Source organism: Diabrotica virgifera, chromosome 3 (genome assembly GCF_917563875.1).
Source record: "Diabrotica virgifera virgifera chromosome 3, PGI_DIABVI_V3a".
Lineage (NCBI taxonomy): Eukaryota > Metazoa > Arthropoda > Insecta > Coleoptera > Chrysomelidae > Diabrotica > Diabrotica virgifera.
Genome location: NC_065445.1, coordinates 217,717,067 through 217,742,324, shown reverse-complemented (window position 1 = coordinate 217,742,324; position 25,258 = coordinate 217,717,067). Strand labels below are relative to the sequence as shown.

Sequence of the window (25,258 nt, the reverse complement as noted above, 5' to 3'; positions counted from 1 at the left end):
AACAATTCTCTGTCGATAGACCAAATACTTTTATTTGTATTTCGGCCATATTGCTTTCTGGAGATGCTGAAAGCCATGATAGATTACAATATAAGGCTTACATAAAAATTATAAATAAGCGACTTAGACATAAATTCGATTTATTTTAACATTTAAACATTAAAATTGTAGATAAAATTAATTTTCTTTCAAATTAATATTTTTCAGATTTAAATTTTATTATTTTTATTCTTTAATCGCCAAAAGTCAGAAATTTTAGGGCGCGTGAGTTATTTAGACCTCTTTTTGTTAACATTATTAATAAAGTTGGGTGCGCAAGTGTTTTTCTACCTTGACAGTCCGAAATAACCAAGTACTTTTTATTATTTTATGATTACAAAATGTACCTATCACAACACATGTAAAAATTTGTTGGCCTATATGGAGTATATGGGTTTAAAGAATCATTTAATATGGTAAATTGTCTTTAAAATTCTCCATTTAAGAAACCTTTTTAAGTTTGCTATAAAACTGGCTGCACTTAAAGTGTCTTTTAACATGGTTTTAAAAGCACCTTCACAGCAGCTTTAAAACCAGTTTCTTAAGAAAACAAAGTTTTAAGAAGGTTTTTATTTTTGGTTTTATTGACCTCTTTCAGAGTGGGCCCTTTTATGCTGAAAGCGGTTTTATTGCAACCTTTTAAGGTGTACTTAAAAACCAAATGGTTTTAATTTTAGTTTTATTCTACAGTTTTAAAGCATCCTTAAAAGGCTAAATAAATCCGTTCGGTGCTACTGGGATGCTTCAGATCGTCGGTCCATCTAATTGGTGGGCGTCCTCTGCTCCGTAGTGCTTCTTGTCGTGGCCTCTACTCGACAATACGTTTTGTCCATCGGTTGTCTGACAATCTGGCGACGTGTCCTGCCAAATTTTATTTTAACAACGCGATTTTTTCGACAGCATCTGTTGTTTTTGTTCTATGACGTATTTCTTCGTTTGGGATTTGGCCTCTCAGGGAGACACCCAACATCTGGCGCTCCACATAGCCCTCTGAGTTAGGCGAATCTTGTTCACTACCTTTTTTGTGAGTGTTAATGTTTCGGCTCCATGTGTGAGTACAGGCAACACACACTGGTCAAAGTTTTTCCTTTTGAGGCATATGGGTAAGTCAGATTTAAATACATAGTTCAGTTTACCAAACGCTGCCAGGCTAATCCTGTGAGACGGGGAGCTCGAATAGCTGACTACCCTGCTAAAATCCCAAAGCCGCGTGAGCGGTATAAAACCGGAGACTATTATAATATAATAAACTAGTATGACATAAAAAACATTTTTGGACATTTTTTGACATAGGCGAAAAATGTAGAAAAAATAAAGCAACAAACAGTTTCCTCTTAAAACCTGATATAAAAATAGTACGTAAATCTATTAGAGAATATGGCATATCAAAAACGTTGTAAGATTTGTAATACCTAAAAGTTGAGAATTTAAAAAACTTGCAAAAAGTAAAATAATTTTTAAAAAAATATAAGCAAAAAGTTCCAAATGGCACTGGTATAATACTTGGTTGTCTTTGTTCGTTAAATCACTGGCATGGTGGCTTGATAGATGTTCTATTCTATCGTTAGTTCATGTTTGTCTTCTTCCGCAAAACGAGCGTTAGTTTTGGCAGCCCATGCATTGAATTCAGCTTCCTAAAATAATGTATATATAGATAACTCTTTCTCAATAAAATTATGTTATTGTTTTTATCCCAATCACACTTATTCAACAATTCTTAGTTTTAATCTATCTAAACCCCTGTCTATCAAAGTCTCTCTTTTTATTTACTTTGTATTAGTCTTTTTAATGAAATTTGTGTTAAAATAGAGAGGAAAGTGAAAGAAGTATCATATGTTGAAGGTCTCGTCTGACCACACACTAATCATAGCAATCCTTAGCACCCACATAATCGAACGACCTGAAATACCCAAGTTGACGTCCCCTAAAACTAGTGATGTAAGAAGAGAATATTCTCAAGAACCTAACAATAAAACACTGAAAACGTTTGTTTTCTATACTTCCACAAAATTTATTACAACTATGTGACTACAGCTGTTTCGGCAGAGTGCCTGTCTCAAGTGATATAGTTTACAATGTGTTTGCCTTTTTAAGTCTTTAACTGAAGAGGTTGAGGAGTGGGGAGCTGTTTGTCTCGAGTTGGTCATTCAGAATTATATCTGTATTTTTCAGTTTATTAATTTCCATAAATTCTAAAAATGATAGCTTAAGGCCTTTATTTTGAATATGCAGAATTTGAAACTCTTCATTGAAAGAATGATTATGATCTAGAAGGTGAAGTGCGTATGTAGAAGTGTCTGTTTTTCTATTGTTGAAAGCCCTATTGTGTTCTGCTATCCGTTTGTCAAAAGTTCTGCCAGTTTGACCGATGTACGTTTTCGGACAGTCACCACAAGTTAGTTTGTACACACCACTCTGTAGTTGCTTTCTCTTTCGGCTTTTATTGTTCTTAATATATTTGCTTAAGTTGTTGTTAGTTCTGAAAGCTGGTGTTATTCCTTTCTTTTTTATGTATCTGGCTATTTTTGTTGTTATCTTGCCAGTATATGTAAGAGAGCAGAAGGTACTGGGTTCTTTCTGTGGTGGTGGATACACTAATTTCAGGGTTTTCTTATGGAGTTTTTGGTTTAAAATTTTGTTAACTGTTTGTTCGTTATAGCCGTTGTTTACTGATATTTGTTTAATGATGTTTAGTTCTAATCTCGAAGTTATTTTTTGTCATGGGAATTTCTGTCAGTCTATGTATCATGCTATGGTAGGCTGCTAATTTGTGTTGTGTAGGATGGGATGATGAATTGTGTATAGTTGTGTCAGTATGGGTAGGTTTATGATATACGGAGAACTCATGTTTGTTGTGTAGTCTCCCATGCTGTGCATGTAGTCTCCCATGTTGTGTAGTCTCCCAAAGTGTGTAGTCTCACAAACATGAGTTCTCCGTATATCAAAAACCTACCCATACTGACACAACTATACACAATTCGTCATCCCATTGTACACAACACAAATTAGCAGCCTACCATAGCATGATACATAGACTGACAGAAATTCCGATGACAAAAAATAACTTCGAGATAGAACTAAACATCATTAAACAAATAGCAGTAAACAACGGCTATAACGAACAAACAGTTAGCAAAATTTTAAACCAAAAACTCCATAATAAAACCCTGAAATTAGTGTATCCACCACCACAGAAAGAACCCAGTACCTTCTGCTCTCTCACATATACTGGCAAGATAACAACAAAAATAGTCAGATACATAAAAAAGAAAGGAATAACACCAGCTTTCAGAACTAACAACAACTTAAGCAAATATATTAAGAACAATAAAAGCCGAAAGAGGAAGCAACTACAGAGTGGTGTGTACAAACTAACTTGTGGTGACTGTCCGAAAACGTACATCGGTCAAACTGGCAGAACTTTTGACAAACGGATAGCAGAACACAAAAGGGCTTTCAACAATAGAAAAACAGACACTTCTACATACGCACTTCACCTTCTAGATCATAATCATTCTTTCAATGAAGAGTTTCAAATTCTGCATATTCAAAATAAAGGCCTTAAGCTATCTTTTTTTAGAATCTATGGAAATTAATAAACTGAAAAATACAGATATAATTCTGAATGACCAACTCCAGACAAACAGCTCCCCACTCCTCAACCTCTTCAGTTAACCCGGCACCTGCCACGTGGCTTTGCAAGGCGCCAACTGCCACGTGGGGATCTCACAGCACCCCTTAACAATTTTCTGTGATCCACTTGTTTAAAAAACAAAATAATGTGTTGAGTAACACAAGAATATAAATAAACATGTTTTATTAACTTATTAGCCACTAATATGTTATAAAAATTGAAAAATAAAATGAAAAAGGTGTTATAAGCAAATTAGCAAGTACCAAACCATAATAAATGAAGTCAAGTAAAATATCTAAAAAAATTAAGATATAGTGAGTATAGAGTCTATATTAATAATTTAAATCAGTTATTTCAATACAAAATGTAAATTTGACCTGTTTATATCAAAAATACAAAAAAAATTTAAAACATAAAGTGCCAGATGATGACACCCCAATTCGACTTTAGAGCTATAAGTTCAGAATGACACTAAATAACCACTTCAAACACTAACACATATATACTATATAATATTATAGAAAGCTACTACGACGCACAGCTCGCTTACCAAACTTGAAATACCAAATATTTGATAAAAATATGTTATGGGGTGCTGGTAGATCCCCACGTGGCAGGTGCCGGGTTAAAGACTTAAAAAGGCAAACACATTGTAAACTATATCACTTGAGAAAGGCACTCTGCCGAAACAGCTGTAGTCACATAGTTGTAATAAATTTTGTGGAAGTATAGAAAACAAACGTTTTCAGTGTTTTATTGTTAGATAAAATGAACTTCCATCAAGTAACGGTCGAATCCATCAATTATTCTCAAGAATATTCTCGGCCAGAAAATTCTCGGCGAGAATTTTCTATATTTACGAAAACCGAAATAAAAATAAAAACTAGATATTGGTCAAATTATTGTAATTTAAAAAATATGGATATTGTTTTTGCCAATTCACCTAGGACCTAGTATATTTTTTGCATCCCAAACATTATTATTCTAGAAAATCCCAAACACCTACTTCCTACTTGCCGCTCTGCTCATGAAATGCTTTTCGCTTTGGTCGGCCGGGGAATCACGCGATTTTAGATAGAATCTCCGAAAATCAAAGTAGCCGGGGCTGGTAATCCCATGAACCACTAGTTAGGGTATTTACAGTGTCAATATTTATTGTTTTGGTGCTATATTAACGTACAAATAGTTAGAATGGTATTCATTTAACCTTCGGAGTACGAAGACTGGGTCAAGCGTGACCCGAAATTCAGTTATTTCTTAATATTTTATGAAATAATTTTTTTACAAATCCGATTGATCGGAAGTTCTCCTTATTTGTTTCAATCTATTTTTTCGTATATAATTCGTGAACATGCAAATTACAGTTTTTCGTCTACGTAACATCTATGGTGCCGGGTCAGTCCTGACCCGGTCTTCGGATTTCGAAGAATATTTTCAATATGTTTGTAGGTACACGTAAATCGCAGCCGTCTCTGTTTACGGGTATACGTACAGTGGAACCCCGATAAGTCGGCCTCCGATAACCGGAAGTCCGGCTAACCCGAACCGATTTTCATCACACAAAACAAACATTTTTTCACTTTGACCAAGTTTTTTACCAAGAAATAAACAATACTGACTGTATACAACTGTACGTAATTTAGATGTATTGTGCATATTTTATGTACTTCATGTTTTTGCAATTATAATGGACTTTATCTATAAGTATACCGTGTTTTATTAATTTTTACTATATTCTTCGGTTAACTCGGATTTTCGATAACTCGGATCGGCCGCAGTCTCGATTAATCCGACTTATCGAGGTTCCACTGTATTCAAATATATGGCCGGAGCAAACTTACCTATGCCCGTTTTCTGTAAGGTCTTAAAATCTGGCCGCCGGAGCGAACTAGTATATGCCCATAAGTAACCATCTTAAAAAATTTAAATACAATAATTTAGGATTTTCTTTGTTTTTTGTTGAATTAAAGATACTGTTTAATAATACTGACTATTTAAAACATCCTTATAAATAAAATGAGAATGGGTCACGCTTGACCCATCATCGTAATCTAAGTAAGTCAAATAATCTCCGTACTCCGAAGGTTAAGCAGAGAAGAACAAGTTGAGGGAACTGAGTTTATAGATAATTTAGCAAAAGACTAAGTTTTCACTCTAATGGCATACAACATATCCCACCAGAATGAAAACAATGGGAACCTTCTCTGGTTACACCTCCGAGGCTTCTACAATTTGCAAGCCATACGGATGCTGAGACTAAGGAAGATGAGGGAATTCTACAATTTACAATTCACGTCACATCTGCTCAGCGCGGTAAAGTTCCAACGAGACTGGTTCCCTTCATACTCCACACAGAGTAAATGTAAATCAAAAATGAATAACCATTTTCAATTTTTTTTATAATTTAGCAACTTTAAAATATGATGACTCGGCTAAAATAAGGGCAGATTTGGTACTTTATGGGTCTAATGAGGGATTTTTTGGAAAAGCATAAAATCAATGGAAAAACTAGACCCAACCATATAATATGGTGGAAAGGTACATTTTGTACAGTTATACAGTTGATTGGTACAGTTGATATATTAAGCATGCCATAATCCAGTGCAGCGACTGAAAGAAGTTTCAGTACTTATGGTTTTTTATTCACTCCTCTAAAATAAACCGGCTTACTGCTGAACGGTCTAGTAAGATTACTCACAATTTAAAATTGTTAGATGTAGACCAATCCATAAGTGAACTGACGACTCGTGAAAAATAAAATCCCACAACTTCTCATCAGTACATTGAAACGCAGAATGTAGATGACCAGGTTGAGCTAATGATAGAAATAGATTCTGAATCTGAGGCCTCATCTTTTTCATATTAGATCACCACATCCATTATTTGCTGCTAAGAAGAAAACTTCATTTTTTAGCCAAATAAATTTTGTGTTTTCCGTTGTTTTTGTATTTTCTTATATACAAAGAACACTGTTGATTCGTCTCATAATTTTGTATATAATTTAATGATTTTTAATACCCTATTTCATCTTTAACAATATCCCTAAGGACGTCATAGGGTTCATTCTCAGAAAATTCTCCATATCGAGAATATTCTCCGACTTTTTATTCTCGGGAATTTTCCAACACTACCTAAAATTAACTGGTGTGAATTCAAGTACCAGCTTGACACGAATCTAAATCTTGGAATCAGATTGAAAGAAAAAGATGACATAGATAAAGCTATAAACCACCTCACCTGTCAAATTCAACAAGCTGCATATCGAGCTACACCATTCACTCCAAAGCAAGAAAACACAAATGCCACTCCGAGTTATATCAGACAACTAATAGTCGAAAAGCGAGAAATTAAGAGGTAGATGGCAAAAAAAACCGCAATATTAATGACAAACGCGAATATAATCGACTAACCACATAAATAACCAGATAAATAAGGGAACAGCCTGTGCAATATATGATCCAAAAGTTAAGTATAAAAAGATGGTAAAATTAAATATAAACCAAACATATATTCGGCGGAGTTAATAGGTACACTAGAAGCCTTGAAGTATTGTCAACATATTATCACAAATTCAGAAATTGTTATAATAAGTGACAGTAAAAGCGCTTTGTCAAAAATAAAGCACCTGCAATTAACTTCCAAAGCAAATTATATTATTTTGGAAATACATAATCAAAAATATTAACAAATTAAATACAGATTTAAAAAAAATACGGTTATTGTGGGTCAAAGGACACAGCGGAATTATGGGTAATGAACTCGTGGATTCCTTAGCTAAGCAGGCTCTAAAAGAAGGGACATATATTGACGACAAATGTACACCTGAAGAAATTAAAAATATTAGCACTAATATATATAAAATAATCTGGAGCAAAGAATTTGAGGAAATTAAAAAAGGTATGTACTATAAAGAAATTCAATGTACAATACCATCAAGACCATGGTTTGCAATGACAACTCTTCCAAAATACGCAGTGAGACAAATATTTAACCATGCATTGATTCCAACATATCTACATAAAATTCATATAAGAGACAATCCATATTGTCAATGTGGAGAAATAGGTGATGCTGAACATATGATTTTAAATTGCCCTCTAATACAAATAAATATAAATATGTTTATAATAGTCCTGTCGCCAGTGGGGGTACAACGGCCTCCTTAATTCAGATGGACTTACCCAAGTTTTTTTTATGTATTTTGACCCATAGAACACGAATTTTTTGGGTAACACTTCCAAATGTCGATAAGATTGTTACAAACAAAGAACTTGAGGAATCACATAACAGCGATTTTTCGCAAAACAAAACATTTTTTTGTATTTTTTGGGTCATTCTAAGCAAAAAATGTTTTTACAAGTTTTTTCGTAGGATGCATAGCTTTCGACATAAACGCGGTTGAACTTTCAAAAAATCGAAAAATTGCAACTTTTGAACCCGAATAACTTTTCGATTGAAAAATAAAATAGCAATTCTACTTACCGCATTTGAAAGTTCAAGTCAAATTCTATCGGTTTTGATTACTTTCAATGCTAAAAATTAATTTTTTTATTGTTAAACAAAGCTATAAACACATAGTGATTGAATGATGTTTTCAATGCATTTCTCATTTGCAATCGAACGAGTAGGCGCGCATACAGAATTTCTACGTAGATTACGTACATTAAAACGCATGCATTGGGCACGGGAAACACTATGTGTTTATGGCTTTGTTTAACAAATAAAAACAATTTTTAGTAAGGCAAATAATCAAAACCGATTTTGTACTTCCTTACCTCGAGACCACATTTGAGAATGGATACTTCTCTTTATGTTTTTCACATTATATGATTTTTCTGACGGATATTCTTATAGACGGAGAGGCAGCGCTGAAAAATCTATTTGAATTTACTAAGGGCCGGTTGTTCGAACGCTAATCAACAATGAATACTATCAAATATTTAATTACTGTCACAACTGTCAATGTCAACTTCGGTTGGGTTGCTGAAAACGTAATTGATTATAATTATGAGATTAGTTAATCAATTAACATAACAATTATTAACATAATTGATTAACTAATTTCATAATTGTAATCAATAATTATGTTTTCAGCAACCCAATAAAAGTTGACATTGACAGTTGTGACAGTAATTAAATATTTGATAATGATCATTTTTGATTAGCGTTCGAACAACCGGCCCTTAAGCTAGATTTTTCACAGTTGATTACTGTGAGTGTGTAGAGAAACATACTACTCAGGGGTTACTGAGAGGGTATCAAAGTTGCTTTCCTACGAAGGTAATTATTTCCATTTACTAAGGCTGAAAATCAGTACACACATTCTAAATTAAATATAAATAAAAGTTATTATAGTCGGTCAGCTGTATGACGGGACAGAGCCGGTCGGTCGGCCCCAAGAGTCGATTGAGGAAATGAAGCATTTTGGCTCGCAATTTTTCCGTCCAGCATGGATTTACTTGAAATTTTCACAGAAGGTAGGGAATAGTCCAAGGATCATTTTCTATATCATGCCGCTATCATACGCTAAAACCTTTTTAAAACCTTGGGGGTGGTTGCCACCCCATCTCGGGGGTGGGAAATTTTTATTACATTTTAACCATGTAATTCGATGGAAACAGTGATTCTAAGAAAAAAATGTTTTTTACATTTTCTTCGTAAAACTAATATTTTTCGAGTTATTCGCGCTTGAAAATAACAGTTTTTCGGCGAAAAAATCGACTTTTTTAGAGAGGGTTTTTTGAGAATACCTCGAAAAATATGCATTTAATCGTTGATTGAGTCAATATTTCAATCAACGATTTAATAAAAAAACTGTGGATATCAAAATTTTATCTTTTAGTAACACAAACCAAATTCTTTTCCAATAATATCTTACCAATACAAACCGAGATACGGCATGTTAAAGGTTAGCTTTTTTCGTCAAATGCATAATTTGAAATATTCAAAGCCAAATAATGGGAAAAATTTGCATTTTTCGAGGAAAACTTAAATAATCTTTTTTTAAGTATACAATTAGACTTTTCAAAAAAAAAATAATAAAAAGTTTCTAGCATGAAAATTAAGCGACTTATAATCAAAAAAATGTCGGTACCTGCTTTACTCTACGAAAAAATCAGTGAAAACAACCAGCTATATCTGGCTAACTATTCACTGTAATGAAAATATATGCACAGGGTAATTTTAGTCATTAAAAAAGCTACAATTTAGTAGTTTATAATTTTTTTCATATCTTCAGTATTTTCGGAGATATTTTGAAGTAAAAGGTGAAAAATACCAAATTGCAAAAAACCAATTTTTCCAAAATTAGGCATTTTAAATAGGTCAAACTCCTTGAATGTATTGATAATATAAAGATAAAAGGAGCTACAGAAAGATGAAGACCAATTTTGAATTAGGAAGGTAGTTAGGGGGTTGTTTTCACTGATTTTTTCATAGAGAAAAGCAGGTACCGACATTTTTTTGTTAAGTCGCTTAATTTTCATGCTAGAAACTTTTTATTATTTTTTTTTGAAAGGTCTAATTGTATAGTTGAAAAAAGATTATTTAAGTTTTCCTAAAAAAATGCAAATTTTTCCCATTATTTGGCTTTGAATATTTCAAATTGTGCATGCTACGAAAAAAGCTAAACTTTAACATGCCGTATTTCGGTTTGTATTGGTCTTAAAGATATTATAGGAAAAGAATTTGGTTTGTGTTACTAATAGATACAATTTCGATATCCACAGTTATTTTTGATTAAATGCATATTTTTCTAGGTATTCTCAAAAAACCCTCTAAAAAAGTCGATTTTTTCTTCGAAAAACTGTTATCTTCAAGCGCGAATAACTCGAGAAATATTAGTTTTACGAAGAAAATGTAAAAAACATTTTTTTCTTAGAAGCACTTTTTCCATCGAATTACGTGGTTAAAATGTAATAAAAAATTCCCACCCCCGAGATGGGGTGGCAACCACCCCCGAGATGGGGTGGCAACCACCCCCAAGGTTTTAGCGTATGATAGCGGCATGATATAGAAAATGGTCCTTGGACTATTCCCTACCTTCTGTGAAAATTTCAGGTAAATCCATGCTGGACGAAAAAATTGCGAGCCAAAATGCTTCATTTCCTCAATCGACAATTGGGGCCGACCGCCCGGCTCTGTCCCGTCATACAGCTGACCGACTATAATAACTTTTATTTATATTTAATTTAGAATGTGTGTACTGATTTTCAGCCTTAGTAAATGGAAATAATTACCTTCGTAGGAAAGCAACTTTGATACCCTCTCAGTAACCCCTGTTCTACGTTTCGCTTGACCGACCACAGTATGTTTCTCTACACACTCACAGTAATCAACTGTAAAAAATCTAGCTTTAGTAAATTCAAATAGATTTTTCAGCGCTGCCTCTTGGTCTATTGGCTTAAAGTTGATTTCATGTAATCGATCGAGTATCTTCCCATAAAGTCGTCCCAGAATCCAACTCATAAATATTCGCAATGTCATTTAAAAGTTACCTACTTTAAAATGTATAATTTATGTCTGAATTGTCAATATAAATGAGTCATATAAAATTAAAATTATTACAAGAATTTTTTTACCAAGCAACACAGACAAAAATTGTTCAATTTATTGATATTTTGTATTCTGATAACAATTTCCGAAGTGGAAGTCGAAACGTCTAAGTCTAATAAATTGAATTTCCAACTTAAATTGTGACTTATTTCCCAAATTAAATAGTAAATTTTCCAAAATATCAGATTGGGCATGCAGGTAGAAGTTTTAACAACCTTATGCTGGAGCATAAGTCTTTTCTTCCTAAATATATTCACCAGCCATCCATAAAAAGTTGTATGAATGTCGAAATATATCATAAGTCAGTAAAAATCCAATAATTGCCAAATTAACTGAATGTTCAAATAATAAATTGAAAGAAACAACGAAAAAGCAACTCCTGACAGGGATAATAAATAATTGAAATGAAATATAGAACAATATACCAGGATCTAAAGATTCAAAACAAAATACCAACATACCTCAGTTTTTGTCATCATATTTCTCTTCTTTTTCTTAGCTATTTTGTCTTCATCAGCATCAAAACCTTCACATACTTGTTTCTTTCTCTTGTTACTTGCATATTTCATAATTGGCTAAAACAAAAACAATAATGATGCCTTTATTTGGAGTGTAAAGACAAACAACCTTACCAGTTCAATGCTGAAATCTACGCCATTGTCTTGTTCTACATCTTCAAACAAATGAATATCAGCATCTGGTATTTCTTCATAGCTGTTATCTAGTATGGATGGTAAAGCATTACCAAGACCGTGATCGTTTTTATTTTTTGGAGATTCGTCTTCATCACTTTTGTTTTGTAGCTTCTTCGCTAGAATTAATCTTCTATAACTTCTTTGCAGAGGTCTGACAGGTACTTTTTCTTCAGCATTTTCTTTATCAATAATAGACATATTAGGAGAAGCCATGATTGGTTGTTCATCCCGTTTAGGAGTAGATATTGGTATATTTTGTGGCTTGGAAATAACTGAAAGATTGGGGGATGCCAGTACAGTCCCCACATCCTTTTTAGGAGTGGAAATTTGATGTTCTTGCAGCACGCCTAATACTCGTCTTGGTTTTACAATGTTAAACTCCTCGTAATCAAACAAACTGGGCTCCGAAGGTCTTTCCAAATGTTCATTGGTGCTATCTATAAAATCCAGCATGGTAGTTTGAACTGGAGGCTTTGGGGCGGGTTCTGGGCGTTTGTTAGCTGAGAGGGCCTCTATTCTCTTTGCAAATTCATAATCTATCACCATTTCTTGTTGGCCACAAGGAAGACCATTCTGTTTTATCTTTAGGAGGTACGGATTGCGCTTAAATATCGCTGGAAGCCTCCAAGGCTGTTGTTTCCTCTACAAATAACATTTGTATCATTAATTTACTAATAAGTCTTATGTAAGATCGCTATTTGATTTTAAATATTAAATAAAACTATAATTATTATAATACATAGATAATAAAAGAAAACTATAATACATAAGTTGCTTATCAGTTCATAAGCATTTCTACAATAATAATAAAAGAAATCTAAAATTTGGCAAAATATTTATTTTAATTTGTTTAAACAAATTACTCGGTTAGGGGGATGGGTACAAAGTTTCGGCTCCAATGCTATTTAAATGGGATTCAGTTTTTTCGAATCCTGAGAAAACTAATACACATTTTTGAAAAATTTAAACGCAGAATGAAAGATTACGTTCTTACCGAGGGCCGAAAGTCCCTGAAAACTTCTATAATGTTTATTTTAATAAGTTACAGGGGTGAAAAACTAAGAGAAAATGTAGTGTGATTTTTAATTTCAAATATCTGATTCAAAAGAAACTTATTTATTCTAAGGGACTTTCGGCCCTTGATAATAATTTAGTCTTTCATTCTGCATTTAAATTTTTTTTAAATACTTATTAGTTTTTTCAGGTTTCGAAAAAAAATGGACACCATGTCCGTGGTGATATTTTCTAAATCGAACAGTCGCTATCTTTGTCATATAACGCACTGAGTCGAATAGAATATGGTGACAAGACAGTGACAATTTTAAATATTTGACATGGCATGGGGACTATTTTGAGTTGTTGATTAAATAATATTGATAGTGTATTTGAAGAGTACAGGGGAAAAACAAGGAATGTCACATTTTATACATATTGAGATAAACACCAATAAAGGTTTAATTCTTATGATATCTAAAAACTACTTAGGAGATTCTTAGCAGAATTCTAGCAATTATTGGTCTATAATCTTAATATAATATTAATCTATATTAAGTTATACACCAAATGCTTCCCAATACATCCTCAGTGGAGAGGAACTTGTCATGGAAAACTCAAGCGACGAAGACGACGAAACCATAGAAAATGTCCATGATTGGCAAACAGTCAAAAAAATTACAAAAAAAAATAAAAGCAAACCCCAAAGATGATAACACAACAACAATGCAAGTGAGTACAAACAACAGATTTGAACCATTAGAAAACCTAACTGATAATAATAACACACCAGTAACACCTAAACCTCCACCTATATTTATCTATGGGGTAAATGATATCAAAAAGATGACTGAAAACCTCGATGCCAGTTGAAGAAATAAAAAGTGAATTAACTATTTTCTATGGGAAATAAGCCACAATTTTACTAAAAAAATGCTTTACGTTTCTAAGCCCAAATCGGGTTTCGTTGTCAAAATACAAAATACTTCTAAAATAAACAAAAATGTTGTTAGAAGTATTTATTTTATTTATTTATTTTACAAGTATTTTGTATTTTGACAGCGAAACCCGATTTGGGCTTCGAAACGTTAATAAATTCATTTTTTTAGTAAAATTGTGGCTTATTTCCCATAGAAAATAGTTAATTATAAAAATGCCACAAGGAAATAGCTTCAGAACAACATAAAAAGTGAACTAGCTAAATCAGGGCATACTGTCCGTAATATCATTAACGTATTACACAGAGTCAATAAATCACCACTGTCAATGTTCTATGTGGACCTAGAACCGAGAGAAAACAACAAACACATTTATACACTGGATTCTATCGGCAATATGAAAGTCAGCTTTGAACCTCCTCACAGAAAGAAAAATATAACACAGTGTCAGCGCTGTCAACGTTATGGACACACACGTATTGTACAAGACCTTACGCATGCGTGAAATGTGGAGGAAGTCATCCAACGCCAGAATGTACAAAACCCAGAAATACACCAGCAAAATGTGCCCTGTGTAACGGAGAACACACTGCAAACTATAAAGGCTGCGTAATTTACAAGGACTTGCAAAATGTAAGAAATAATAGACAACGCGGAAATCAGTCAACCCATAATAATCAGAACCCACATCAAAATGTTAACCCAGCACCAACTTCACAGTATCAGAGTCAACAATCACAGTACCAACAACAGAATGGAACCCAATCCTATGCCCAAGCAGTAAGAGCAGGAAATCAAGTAGCTGACATAGGGTCTCAGATGAACGTATTCTTAAACGAATTTAAGCAATGTTCACCCAACTAATGAATCAAAACAGCATGATCCTTACCACGCTAACAACATTAATTAATAAAATTCATTAGATCTGTTCGAATAGCCGAATGGAACGCAAATGGTTTAGCAAACCATAAAGCAGAAGTAATCCAATTCCTAGAGGACAACATAATAGACATCCTCTTTGTATCCAAAACGCATTTCACAGAAAGAAGCGTAATTAAAATACCTCAATACTCAGTCTACCACACTAGTCACCCAGGTGGAACAGCCCATGGAGGATCTGCAATAATTATAAGGAACAATATACAACATCATCAAATGCCGGAACATAAAACAGATAAGCTACAAGCAACAATACTTAATATAAATGCCAGGCCTTGGAACTTCGAAATTGCTGCAATATATAGCCCTCCTAGACATATAATCACAACTGAAGAATACGAAGAACTATTCAACAAGCTAGGTAACAAATTCATTGTTGGAGGTGATTGGAATGTTAAGCATACGAATTGGGGTTCACGACTCATTACACCAAAAGGCAGAAGCCTACTAGATGCCATCAACAACACAAACTGCACCTACTTATCGACGGGACAACCAACGTACTGGCCGTCCGATACAAATAGACTACCATATCTACTCGACTTCTTCATCCTAAAAGGAATTGCAGCAAACTACACAAACATAGAAGCAAATTGGGATCTCTCGTCTGACCACACACCAATCATAGCAACAATCAGCACCCACATAATCAAACGACCTGAAATACCCAAGTTGACTAAAACTAATTGGTGTGAATTCAAGTACCAGCTTGACACGAATATAAATCTTGGAATCAGCCTCAAAGAAAAAGATGACATAGATAAGGCTATAAACCACTTCACCTGTCAAATTCAGCAAGCTGCATATCGAGCTACACCATCAACTCCAAAGCAAGAAAACAAAAATACTACTTCGAATTATATTAGACAACTCATAGTCGAAAAACGAAGAGCAAGAGGTAGATGGCAAAGAAGCCGCAACATTAATGACAAACACGAATATAATCGATTAACCAGACAATTAAAAACAGCGCTAAATGAAGCACGCAATGCCACATTTGAACACTACATTAGTACCTTGTCTAAAGAAGATCACTCAATATGGAAGGCAACAAAACACTTAAAGAGACCTACAGAACACAATTCGCCAATTAAGAAAGATGATGGTACTTGGGGAAGATCAGACAAGGAAAAAGCTTCAGCATTTGCAGAATACTTAGCTGGTATTTTTAAAGAACACCAAGTAGAGAATAATGATGATGGAAACTTAATTCCTGGATAGTGCTTGCCCTATGACGCTCCCAATAACACCATTCAATACATCAGAAGTTAAACTAGAAATAGAAAAATGCAATAACCACAAAGCACCTGGATTTGACCTAATAACAGGATTAATACTGAAACATCTTCCGAGAAGAGCATTGGTCATGCTAACTACAATATACAATAGTGCACTCAGACTGACATATTTCCCAATCACATGGAAATTTGCGCAAATAATAATGATTCACAAACCGGGTAAACCTCCAAATAAAACATCATCCTATCGACCAATCAGCTTGTTGCCGATAATGAGATCTTCGAAAGACTACTACTTGGTAGACTGAAGAATGACATTAACCTAGATGTAGAAATACCCACACACCAGTTTGGTTTTAGAGAGAGACAAGGTTTTAGAGACATTAACACAACAGACTCATAGAATTATAACAAAAATCCTTACTGCTATTGAGGAAAAAAAATATTGCACAGCGGCATTCTTAGATGTAGAAAAGGCATTTGATAGAGTATGGCATACTGGACTTTTATAAAAACTCAAATGTATTCTTCCAACCCCCTACTACCTAATCATGAAATCCTACATTGAAGATCGTTACTTCCAAGTAAAATATAACACAGCAACTTCCACATATTTTCCCATTAAATCAGGTGTACCACAGGGTAGTGTCCTGGGCCCTCTCCTTTACCTATTATTTACCGCAGATATCCCAACCACTGAAACAACCCAAATCTCAACATTCGCTGATGACACCACCATAATCGCTGTCAATGAGGACCTTATTATCGCGTCTGCACAACTGCAAAACCACCTTGACCAATTGGGAACATGGCTCAACAAATGGAAGGTGAAAGTAAATGAAACGAAGTCAACCCAAGTTACATTTACAAACCGAAGGGATGTATGTCCAACAATAACACTAAATGATACACAATTACTAGTCAGCACACAAGTCAAATATTTGGGACTAACCCTTGACAAAAGATGTAACATGGAAGCCGCACATTCAAGCCAAGAAAACCCAGATCAACATCAAAATACGACAAATGAGCTGGCTTATTGGTCGAAAATCAAAACTCAATATTGAAAATAAACTGCTCCTGTATAAAACTATGATAAAACCAATTTGGACCTATGGTGTTCAACTCTGGGGTTGCTCAAAGCCATCAAATATCAAGATAATACAAAGAGTCCAATCAAAAATATTGAGGATGATATTCAACGCACCCTGGTATGTAAGCAATAAAACCCTACACGAGGACTCAGCTACACCCTTGGTAGAGGAAGAAATTCCAAGGATCACAAAGAGCTACCTTGATGGACTGAGAAGTCATCCAAATGATGAAGCAAGACTGCTGAACACTCCTCCCGAATTCGCAAGACGACTGAAGAAACTATGGCCAACAGATTTAATAAATTAAATATACATATTGTGATCAAATGTAAAAAATTATAATAGGAGGGTTGCCACAGGGCAGCTTCTCCCTCATGTATTTAACATTCAAACTATTTGCTTATAGCTTCGATGAAGCAGATTGTAAATTAAAATATGTAATAAAAAAAATATTAAGTTATTAATTTAATAATGCACCAAAAAACAGCTAACATTCCTTATTTTTGTCCAGTGTCGTGCGGACAATCCTTGTCCTTTGCCTGCATACAAATTCTTAAAATATTTATATGTACTGATCTTTCTGGTTATTGTTCTGAATCGATAGTCTAGTGTCTAGTCGATAGTACTAAGTTTTTGCTACCATATGGCGAGAAAAGCCAAAATTCATGAAAAAGTGACATTCCTTGTTTTTCCCCTGTACTCTTCATTTGATAAATAATTGATTTGAGACGTGAACTTAATAAAAAGTTATTTATTGTTTATTATTTGTGGAAGATCCAAGCACAGAATACACCGGGATATATTATGTGATGCAAGTATTTTGTTGTTAAAGATGTTCAAAATTGTAAGCGCTCCATAGTAACAATATATTATTAAAAAAACACTTTATTACTTTTCCTCTTTTCTCAATTGATTATTAGTTTTTGTTGGTACAGTATATACATTATTACAATCACTGAGTACATAATTAGTGAAATAAATCCTATAATTTATACAAGTAACGGTTATTCAAGAACATTCAAAAACTCAACGAAACCGAAATAGCCATCTCTACCTTTTTAATAACAATGTCATTGTCAACCTAATGTTTACATCTGCAGTTTCCATACCAGTGAAAATTTTACTACACGTAATTTGCAGTGTAAAGAAAGAAAAAGTAGGGATAGTCAATTCGCTCCGTCACATATTTTTACCTTTACTCTTAAATAAACAATTCACAAATTAACTAACTGAATTTTTATAATCTGTGTAACTAGGTTCCAAACCCTAAATTAAAAAAAAACATACAGTTTTCGTTGATTAGAACTGCAGATATTGTGACTTTTGTAAATTTGAAGTTATGAATTCAGTTTTTGAAATTGTAAAATTACTTCGCTAAAAGGAAGAGGTGCCAAAGATAAAGGTTTTTTTTAAACCTTTATCTTTGGGCACCATAAATACCCATTTTTTTTTCAAAACTTGAACTTTTTACCTTTCAAATGGTGCTTTTTAAATTTCTTACTGGTAATAAACAATGCCCTGGTGAATTTTTGAAAAAAAAAGGGCTAACTTAGGTTCTAAGGGTAGTAGAACATTGTATTTTTTTAATTCATGTGAAAAGGAAAAAAGTTAAAAAATAAACTGAAAATTTGTTAATAGCTTAACGGTGTCTAGTTGGACAAACTTTAATGTACGGGAACACGATTTAATTGTGGAATAGTTTAAAAATTTGGAACGTCAGATTACGAAAATGTCCCATGTATTTTGTCGGACAGAACATCCAATTGACTTGTTACCCTTTCATTAAACTCTCATGCAAAAATCAGACTGCTATTACTAACCAACATGATTCCTGTCATTTGACATGGTCTTCATGTTCCACTCATTAAAATGCCCAGTTGGTGATAAACACCAGTCTAATTTTTCCATGAGAGTTTAATGAAATGGTATCAAATCAATTGGAAGTTCTGTCCAACAAAATACATGGAACGTTATCGTAGTGACGTTCCAAATTTTTAACCTGTTCCACAATTAAACTTCCCTGTTCCCATACATCAATGTTTGTCCAACTAGACACCGTTAAGCTATTAACAAATTTTCAGCTTGCTATTAACATGTTGACGGACAGTGCGTCAAATTTATAAGCAAGTCATGCTAATCGGTTGCCTCATGAGACAGATTTTTTTAACTTGTCCTTAAATGCCTTTAAACAATCTCTGAAGCGTTAAATTGAATTGTAAATCTATACACATATTTATTTTATGATTTTGTATTTTATTTAGTATTTGTTTGTAATGTTTATCAATGTTGCTTAATTGTATATTTTTTGTCAATGGGCTTGCCCCGTTTATTAACAATAAATAAATAAAGTGTTGTGACACTATATGTATTTTGCACAGTAGAATAGGGAAAAATGCAACGTCTATAGACGTGTTAATCAACATTTTTTGGTACCCGGGATCCAGGTCTATAAGCAACTTTTGTTCCCTTTTTTCCCTTTCGAGTTATTTGTGAGTGAATAGGTTCATTTTTCAGCAAAAAAAAACATGTTTTTAGACAGTTTTTAGCAAAAATATAGCCTATAAAAAAGTAAATAGAATGTAGGTCTGGATCCCGCGTATAAAAAAAAAGTTGATTAATAGCAAGCTGAAAATTTGTTAATAGCTTAAGGGTATCTAGTCGGATAAACTTTGATATATGGGAACACTGTAACAGGGGCAGTTTTAATTGTGAAACAGGTTAAAAATTTGGAACGGTCAGACCACGAAAACGGCACATTTATTTCGTCCGACAGAACAGACTTAAACTCTCCGAACAGAGATTAAACTCTCATGCAAAAATCAAGACTGCTATTTATCACCTGTCATAATTCCTGTCATTTGACATATTCTATATGTTCCACTCATTAAAACGCCCATTTGGTAATAAATAGCAGTCTGATTTTTTCATGAGAGTTTAATCTCGGTTCAGAGAGTTTAAGTCTGTTCTGTCGGACAAAATACATGTGCCGTTTTTGTGGTCTGACCGTTCCAAATTTTTAACCTGTTCCACAATTAAAACTTCCCCTGTTCCAGTGTTCCCATATATCAAGGTTTGTCCGACTAGACACCCTTAAGCTATTAACAAATTTTCAGCTTGCTATTAATCAACTTTTTTTTCATACGCGGGATCCAGACCTAATGGTGTAAGTATGAAGACAGTAAACCCAGCTGTAGCTAATAAAAAGTAGGTTCTTATTCATAAAATTCCAAATTGAATATTTTAATGTAAAATAACTATAAAATGAAGCACTTCAGGGAAAACTCATCACAACTTTTTTGAAACTGTTTAAAACAGTGTTTATTTTTGTTTTTAAAAAAGTTTCTAACATCAAAAGTAAGCAAGATACATTCAAAATAAAGTTGCTCCCTTTAAAAATCGTGAAACTCACCCCCTAATTAGCATCTCAAATGAACTTATTCGTTACCAAATGAAATTAATTGTTACCACTTCACAAGTTGCTTCACTTATGTATTGTTTATATGATCTGTAAGTTTCATTGGTTCAAAGTGCTTATTTAAAGTCTATAAAGTGAAAATAAAGAAACATAAAAAGAACACATAATCACTTACTCTATTACTCAACCTCACAGGCTTTTCTGGGGTAGTTTCACTGACTTCTTGAAATCCAAAGTACTGGTCATCTTCTTCTTCACTATCATCACTCCAACTGTGCTCAAAATCTGTATTATTACATGTATCATGGCAAGAACCATCTGCCATCATTGAAATGTGATCGTGGAATTCTCTGTGTAAGTTTCTGGTGTTATCTAGTGGATTAGCATCCAAAGAAGTTACATTTCTATCTCCCACTGTATTTTGTGGCTGGTTTATGGTACTAGTGAAGGAAGTATGTGGTACTGTCGAACTTAGCATCATTTTCCTAAAAGCATTTTCTCTCAACAAACTTTTTTCTGATAACTGTGCAATAGAGGAATTGTTTAAAGATGCAAAATATTCGTCTTTGAGGGAGTTGCTATTTAAAACATGAATTTGAGACCTATCAAAACCTCGAAAGCCATCTTCTATGAATGACTCTCTTCCTTGTGAAATACTATTATCAAAACCTCTAAATCCATCTTCAAAATCATCACTTATATTTACAAAGTTTATAGTAGAACCGCTTACTGTCTTTTGCACAACACTTTCAGCTTTGGAGTTATCTATTTCTGCACTATTTGGGGAGATAATAACCTCTTGCAATATTTGGATTCTTTTCATTACCACTGGTTTCATTTTAGGATTTGTTTCATGGTTTGGCATTAATGGAGGACTTTTTTGTTCAGTCACTTTTTTCATAACTCTCTTCAACACATTCTGAATATTTTCATCATAAGAGGCAACTGGTTTTGGCTTCTTTTTTACCCTTTTCTTCTCTTTTCGCTCTATTTTCTGTAAAAAGCTGTGCATTGTTTTATTAAACTTTCCAGAGTCATTCAAATTTTTCTTCTTTCTGGGCTTGTCTTGGTCTGTATCTACTACGTCAAATTCGTAGGGATCTTTGACGGGTTTTTGAAGAACAGGTACAAGTTGCTTATAAACAGGTACTTTGTTTTTTGAGACAATTGATGCATTTTGACCAGTTTGATTGATCAAGGTAGAATCTTCAAAAGATTCTTCTATGTAATGTTTGTTGATGCCCTTTCTTAGTCTTTTCACTAATGGTACACTTTCTCTACTGGTGATATTCTGTACCAAAGGTTTATTACTTGATGTAGTTTTACTCAGATCTGTTGCCTTTGTACATGATGACATGTTGTGTGAAGAAATTTTATCTTCCATTTGTAACATACTTGATATTCCTGTGTAAATTGTTCCATGTGCCTCTTTATCCTTTGTATTTATATAATTTGGTGAAACATTTGCTAAATGAACAACTAAATTCTTAGTTTTACCTTGATCTTTACTTGATGTGTCTGTGTCATCTTTTCTCAGTGACTTATGTGCCTCTTTATTCTTTCTATTTGTCTTTTTTGGTGTAATATTTATTAAATCAACAACTAAAATCTTATTGCATTTTTGTGTACTTAATATTTCTGCATCTCCTTCTGGAGTCTCGTCTAAATGTTCATTCTCTTTACTTACACTAATCCGTTTTAAATTAACAAATAAATTCTTTTTACATTCCCTTTTATCTTTATTAACAGGCTTACCTTCAACTTCAGTGGTTTTTGTACTGTTTTTAACCTTTAGTTCCTTTTTATTTTTATTATTAGACAATTCTTTAATCCTTAAAACATTTTCTTGGTAATTTTGACTTGAACTGTTTATATTTTCTTTTGATATAAGAATATTGGCCTTCTCCACACCTAAACCATGAGCTATTTGTTTAATATCTTCTACTGAATTTTTAGCTTTGCCAGAGTTGTGTAACTCATTCTTTAATCGATTTTTATTACCAAAATCATTCATAAGAAATGTGGTCTTCTTAATATCATTACTTTCCTCAGACTTAACATTTGTTTGTTTGTTTCCAACTGTTTTCTTCTGTGGGTGATTTTTAGCTGATGGCTTTTCGTTTGCCTGTTCCCGTGGTTTGTTTTCTTTGCTTTTGTTCAATCTGGTTTTCATACTAACCACTTTTTCTTTAGATGTTTCATTACAATTGGACATGTTTACATTAGTAGAATCAGCAAACGGTTGTCGTAAAATCACTTTAAAGTCTTTTAGTGAACCACCTACAATGTTGTCGGTTCTCATATTATGTTGCACTTAACTTACGTATTTTCTCCGGGTATAAAGTTAAAATTACACTTTAGCACTGTTTTTAACGAAAACATCTTTCTAAAATATTTCCCGCGAAAAGGTAAACATTTTCAGATTTTCTATCATTTTTGACGCACATTTGACGTTAAAAATTGATATGCTTCAGTTGTCAAATTCAAAATGTTTCTTCAGCGCCATCTACACGTTGTTTATGAAAGGCTTTTTGATGCAAATGTCCCCATAGAGTTATATATTAGCATAGAGAGAGTGTCATTCAGAGCGAAGTGACGACACCATCTTTTTTATTTGGATTAGTGCTGTTTCACTCTTACGCATATTAAAGCTGCTACAGTTGTCCACGAAGCGTTAAATACCGCTATGAATTCCAAGATTTCATTGGTTAGAACTACCCACGTGATATCTGTGTTCGTATTGGTCAAATGATTAAGAATTACAGAGCGGGATATTTAAATACCAATATTGTATGCAAAGTGTCGTTTCAAGAAAACAAGTCAGCTGACTGAGGATGATGGATAAATATTAATTTCTTGTTTATCTTACAATTGACAATTTTTATGATAGAAATAAAAGTGTGGTAGAAAATCAATATGTATTGAAAAACGGTATTGATTAAAAAACACTATTTATTCGTTTCTACTAGTCTTCTTTCTAGACTGTACCTTAGTCTCATAAAATATTTCTTTTTATCTCATAAAAAATATAAACAATTATTGTATAGCTATAATATTCTTTTAATTTATTTCAGTTGTTCAATACAAACACGGCAGCACTAGAATAGATCTTATAAATTAAATTATAAATGCATGAAAATTAAAAGGAGATAATTTACATAAAAGTTAATATACTGGATATGGGGAAAAGTAATTTAGGGGAAATTATATGTTATATTATATAATAATTATGATTTTCTTCGGCATTTTGTGAAGTATAGGGCATGTTGTGTCTTGTGTCCTTTTAAAAAGTCTGAAATTTCATTTACATTTGGATTTTTAAACGTATCACTTATTAATATGTTGCTACGATTTTTGTTCCTTTGTGGAGAAAAACCGTTTCTGTGGTTCAATGTTTTTACAGATTGAAACCTTTAAAACACTTCAATTTTTTTATGCAAATTTTTATTAGATTTTTTGTTGCATGTAGGTATTCAATCTAAACATTGCTGTCACTTAAATTATCTAAATCGGGTGTATGTATTTACAAGCATCGTCAAATCTTCATGATCTTTTTTATTGCAAATTAAATTGATGTTACTTAAATCCTTAAAGTCGTGGTTTCACTATCAAATAATTTGATCAAACAGTTTGAGCAAACTCAGGAAGTGACGTCACAACTGCAGTTTGTTCAAATTATAAAAATCTAGTCGTCACACTATCAGTTTGATCAAAGTTTGTATTGAGAGTTGTGGTAGTAGGTACATATATCAAAACCCACAAGCATTCCAACACTTTAGCGAATAATAAGCCCCAAACTCTCTATTGTAGAAGGGAGTTAGTAACAAACCAAAAAGAAATCAAGTCCTGATTAGGAAAAATCTAAAAAACAAACAAGAGTAACTATTGGCTACAAAAGCTGCTGTACAAAAATCAGTGTGCACGCTGAAGAAAGCAACGCAGGGAATGATAACGAAACAATTTTAATGTGTAGCTAGGCCATGACTGATAAACATATACAGGGGCTCACAGCTTAAATGATGCAGTCATTACTCAATAAAGCTAGCTTGTGTCAGTCGCTCAATATTTATTAGAAAAAACTTACATACTGAAAGTAGGTAAGTTAGTATGAGTCTTCTAAAATAGCATAAGCTAAATAAATTTTGGGTTTCAAATATGCAATAATTAACACCCTCAGCGCCAGTGGGACCACTTTTAGATATACACTGTCCTCAACACTGTGTACCAAAAAAGATACACATGGCTCGTTGTGTTCGATCTATTGTGTCACCTAAAAGGACACACTTTCCTAAGTTTTTATATATAGAGAATAATGCTATGGCCTGAGCCAATTTCCTGGTATAACTGGGTTTGGCCTTATGACATAAAAATATTGTATGTAACTAGAAATTCGTATGAAAAATGTTGCATTGTATGGGCCAAAACAACTTGCTCCAACTCATTATGCAGGGAAAAAGAAGCATAGGGAGATGCAGAATATCTTGGCTGCGCAACCTGAGAGAATGGTACCGATGAACATCAAACAAACTTTTCAGAGCAGTCGTCTGCAAAGTCCTAATAGCTAAGATGTATTGTCAGCTGATATCAAAATCGTACACAAAATAATTAAAGAACTATTGTTATTTAAGTATGGTATATTTGAAACCCAAAACATAGCTTATGCTATTTTAGAGGACTGAGTAACTTACTTTCAGTATGTAATTTTTTTTCTAATATTGG

At 33.3% G+C, this 25,258-nt stretch overlaps 1 protein-coding gene across 1 annotated transcript; it reads right to left on the bottom strand.

Moving 5' to 3' along the window:
* Positions 1–214: 214 nt before the first annotated feature.
* Positions 215–22,998, bottom strand: LOC114334596 (uncharacterized). The gene is made up of 4 exons (XM_028284670.2): positions 20,715–22,998; positions 11,860–12,564; positions 11,689–11,802; positions 215–1,673 (listed from the first exon to the last, which is right to left on the bottom strand). The coding sequence occupies exons 1-4, from the start codon at positions 22,839–22,841 to the stop codon at positions 1,593–1,595; spliced, it is 3,027 nt and encodes a 1,008-aa protein (XP_028140471.1). The 5' UTR covers positions 22,842–22,998; the 3' UTR covers positions 215–1,592.
* Positions 22,999–25,258: the final 2,260 nt, after the last annotated feature.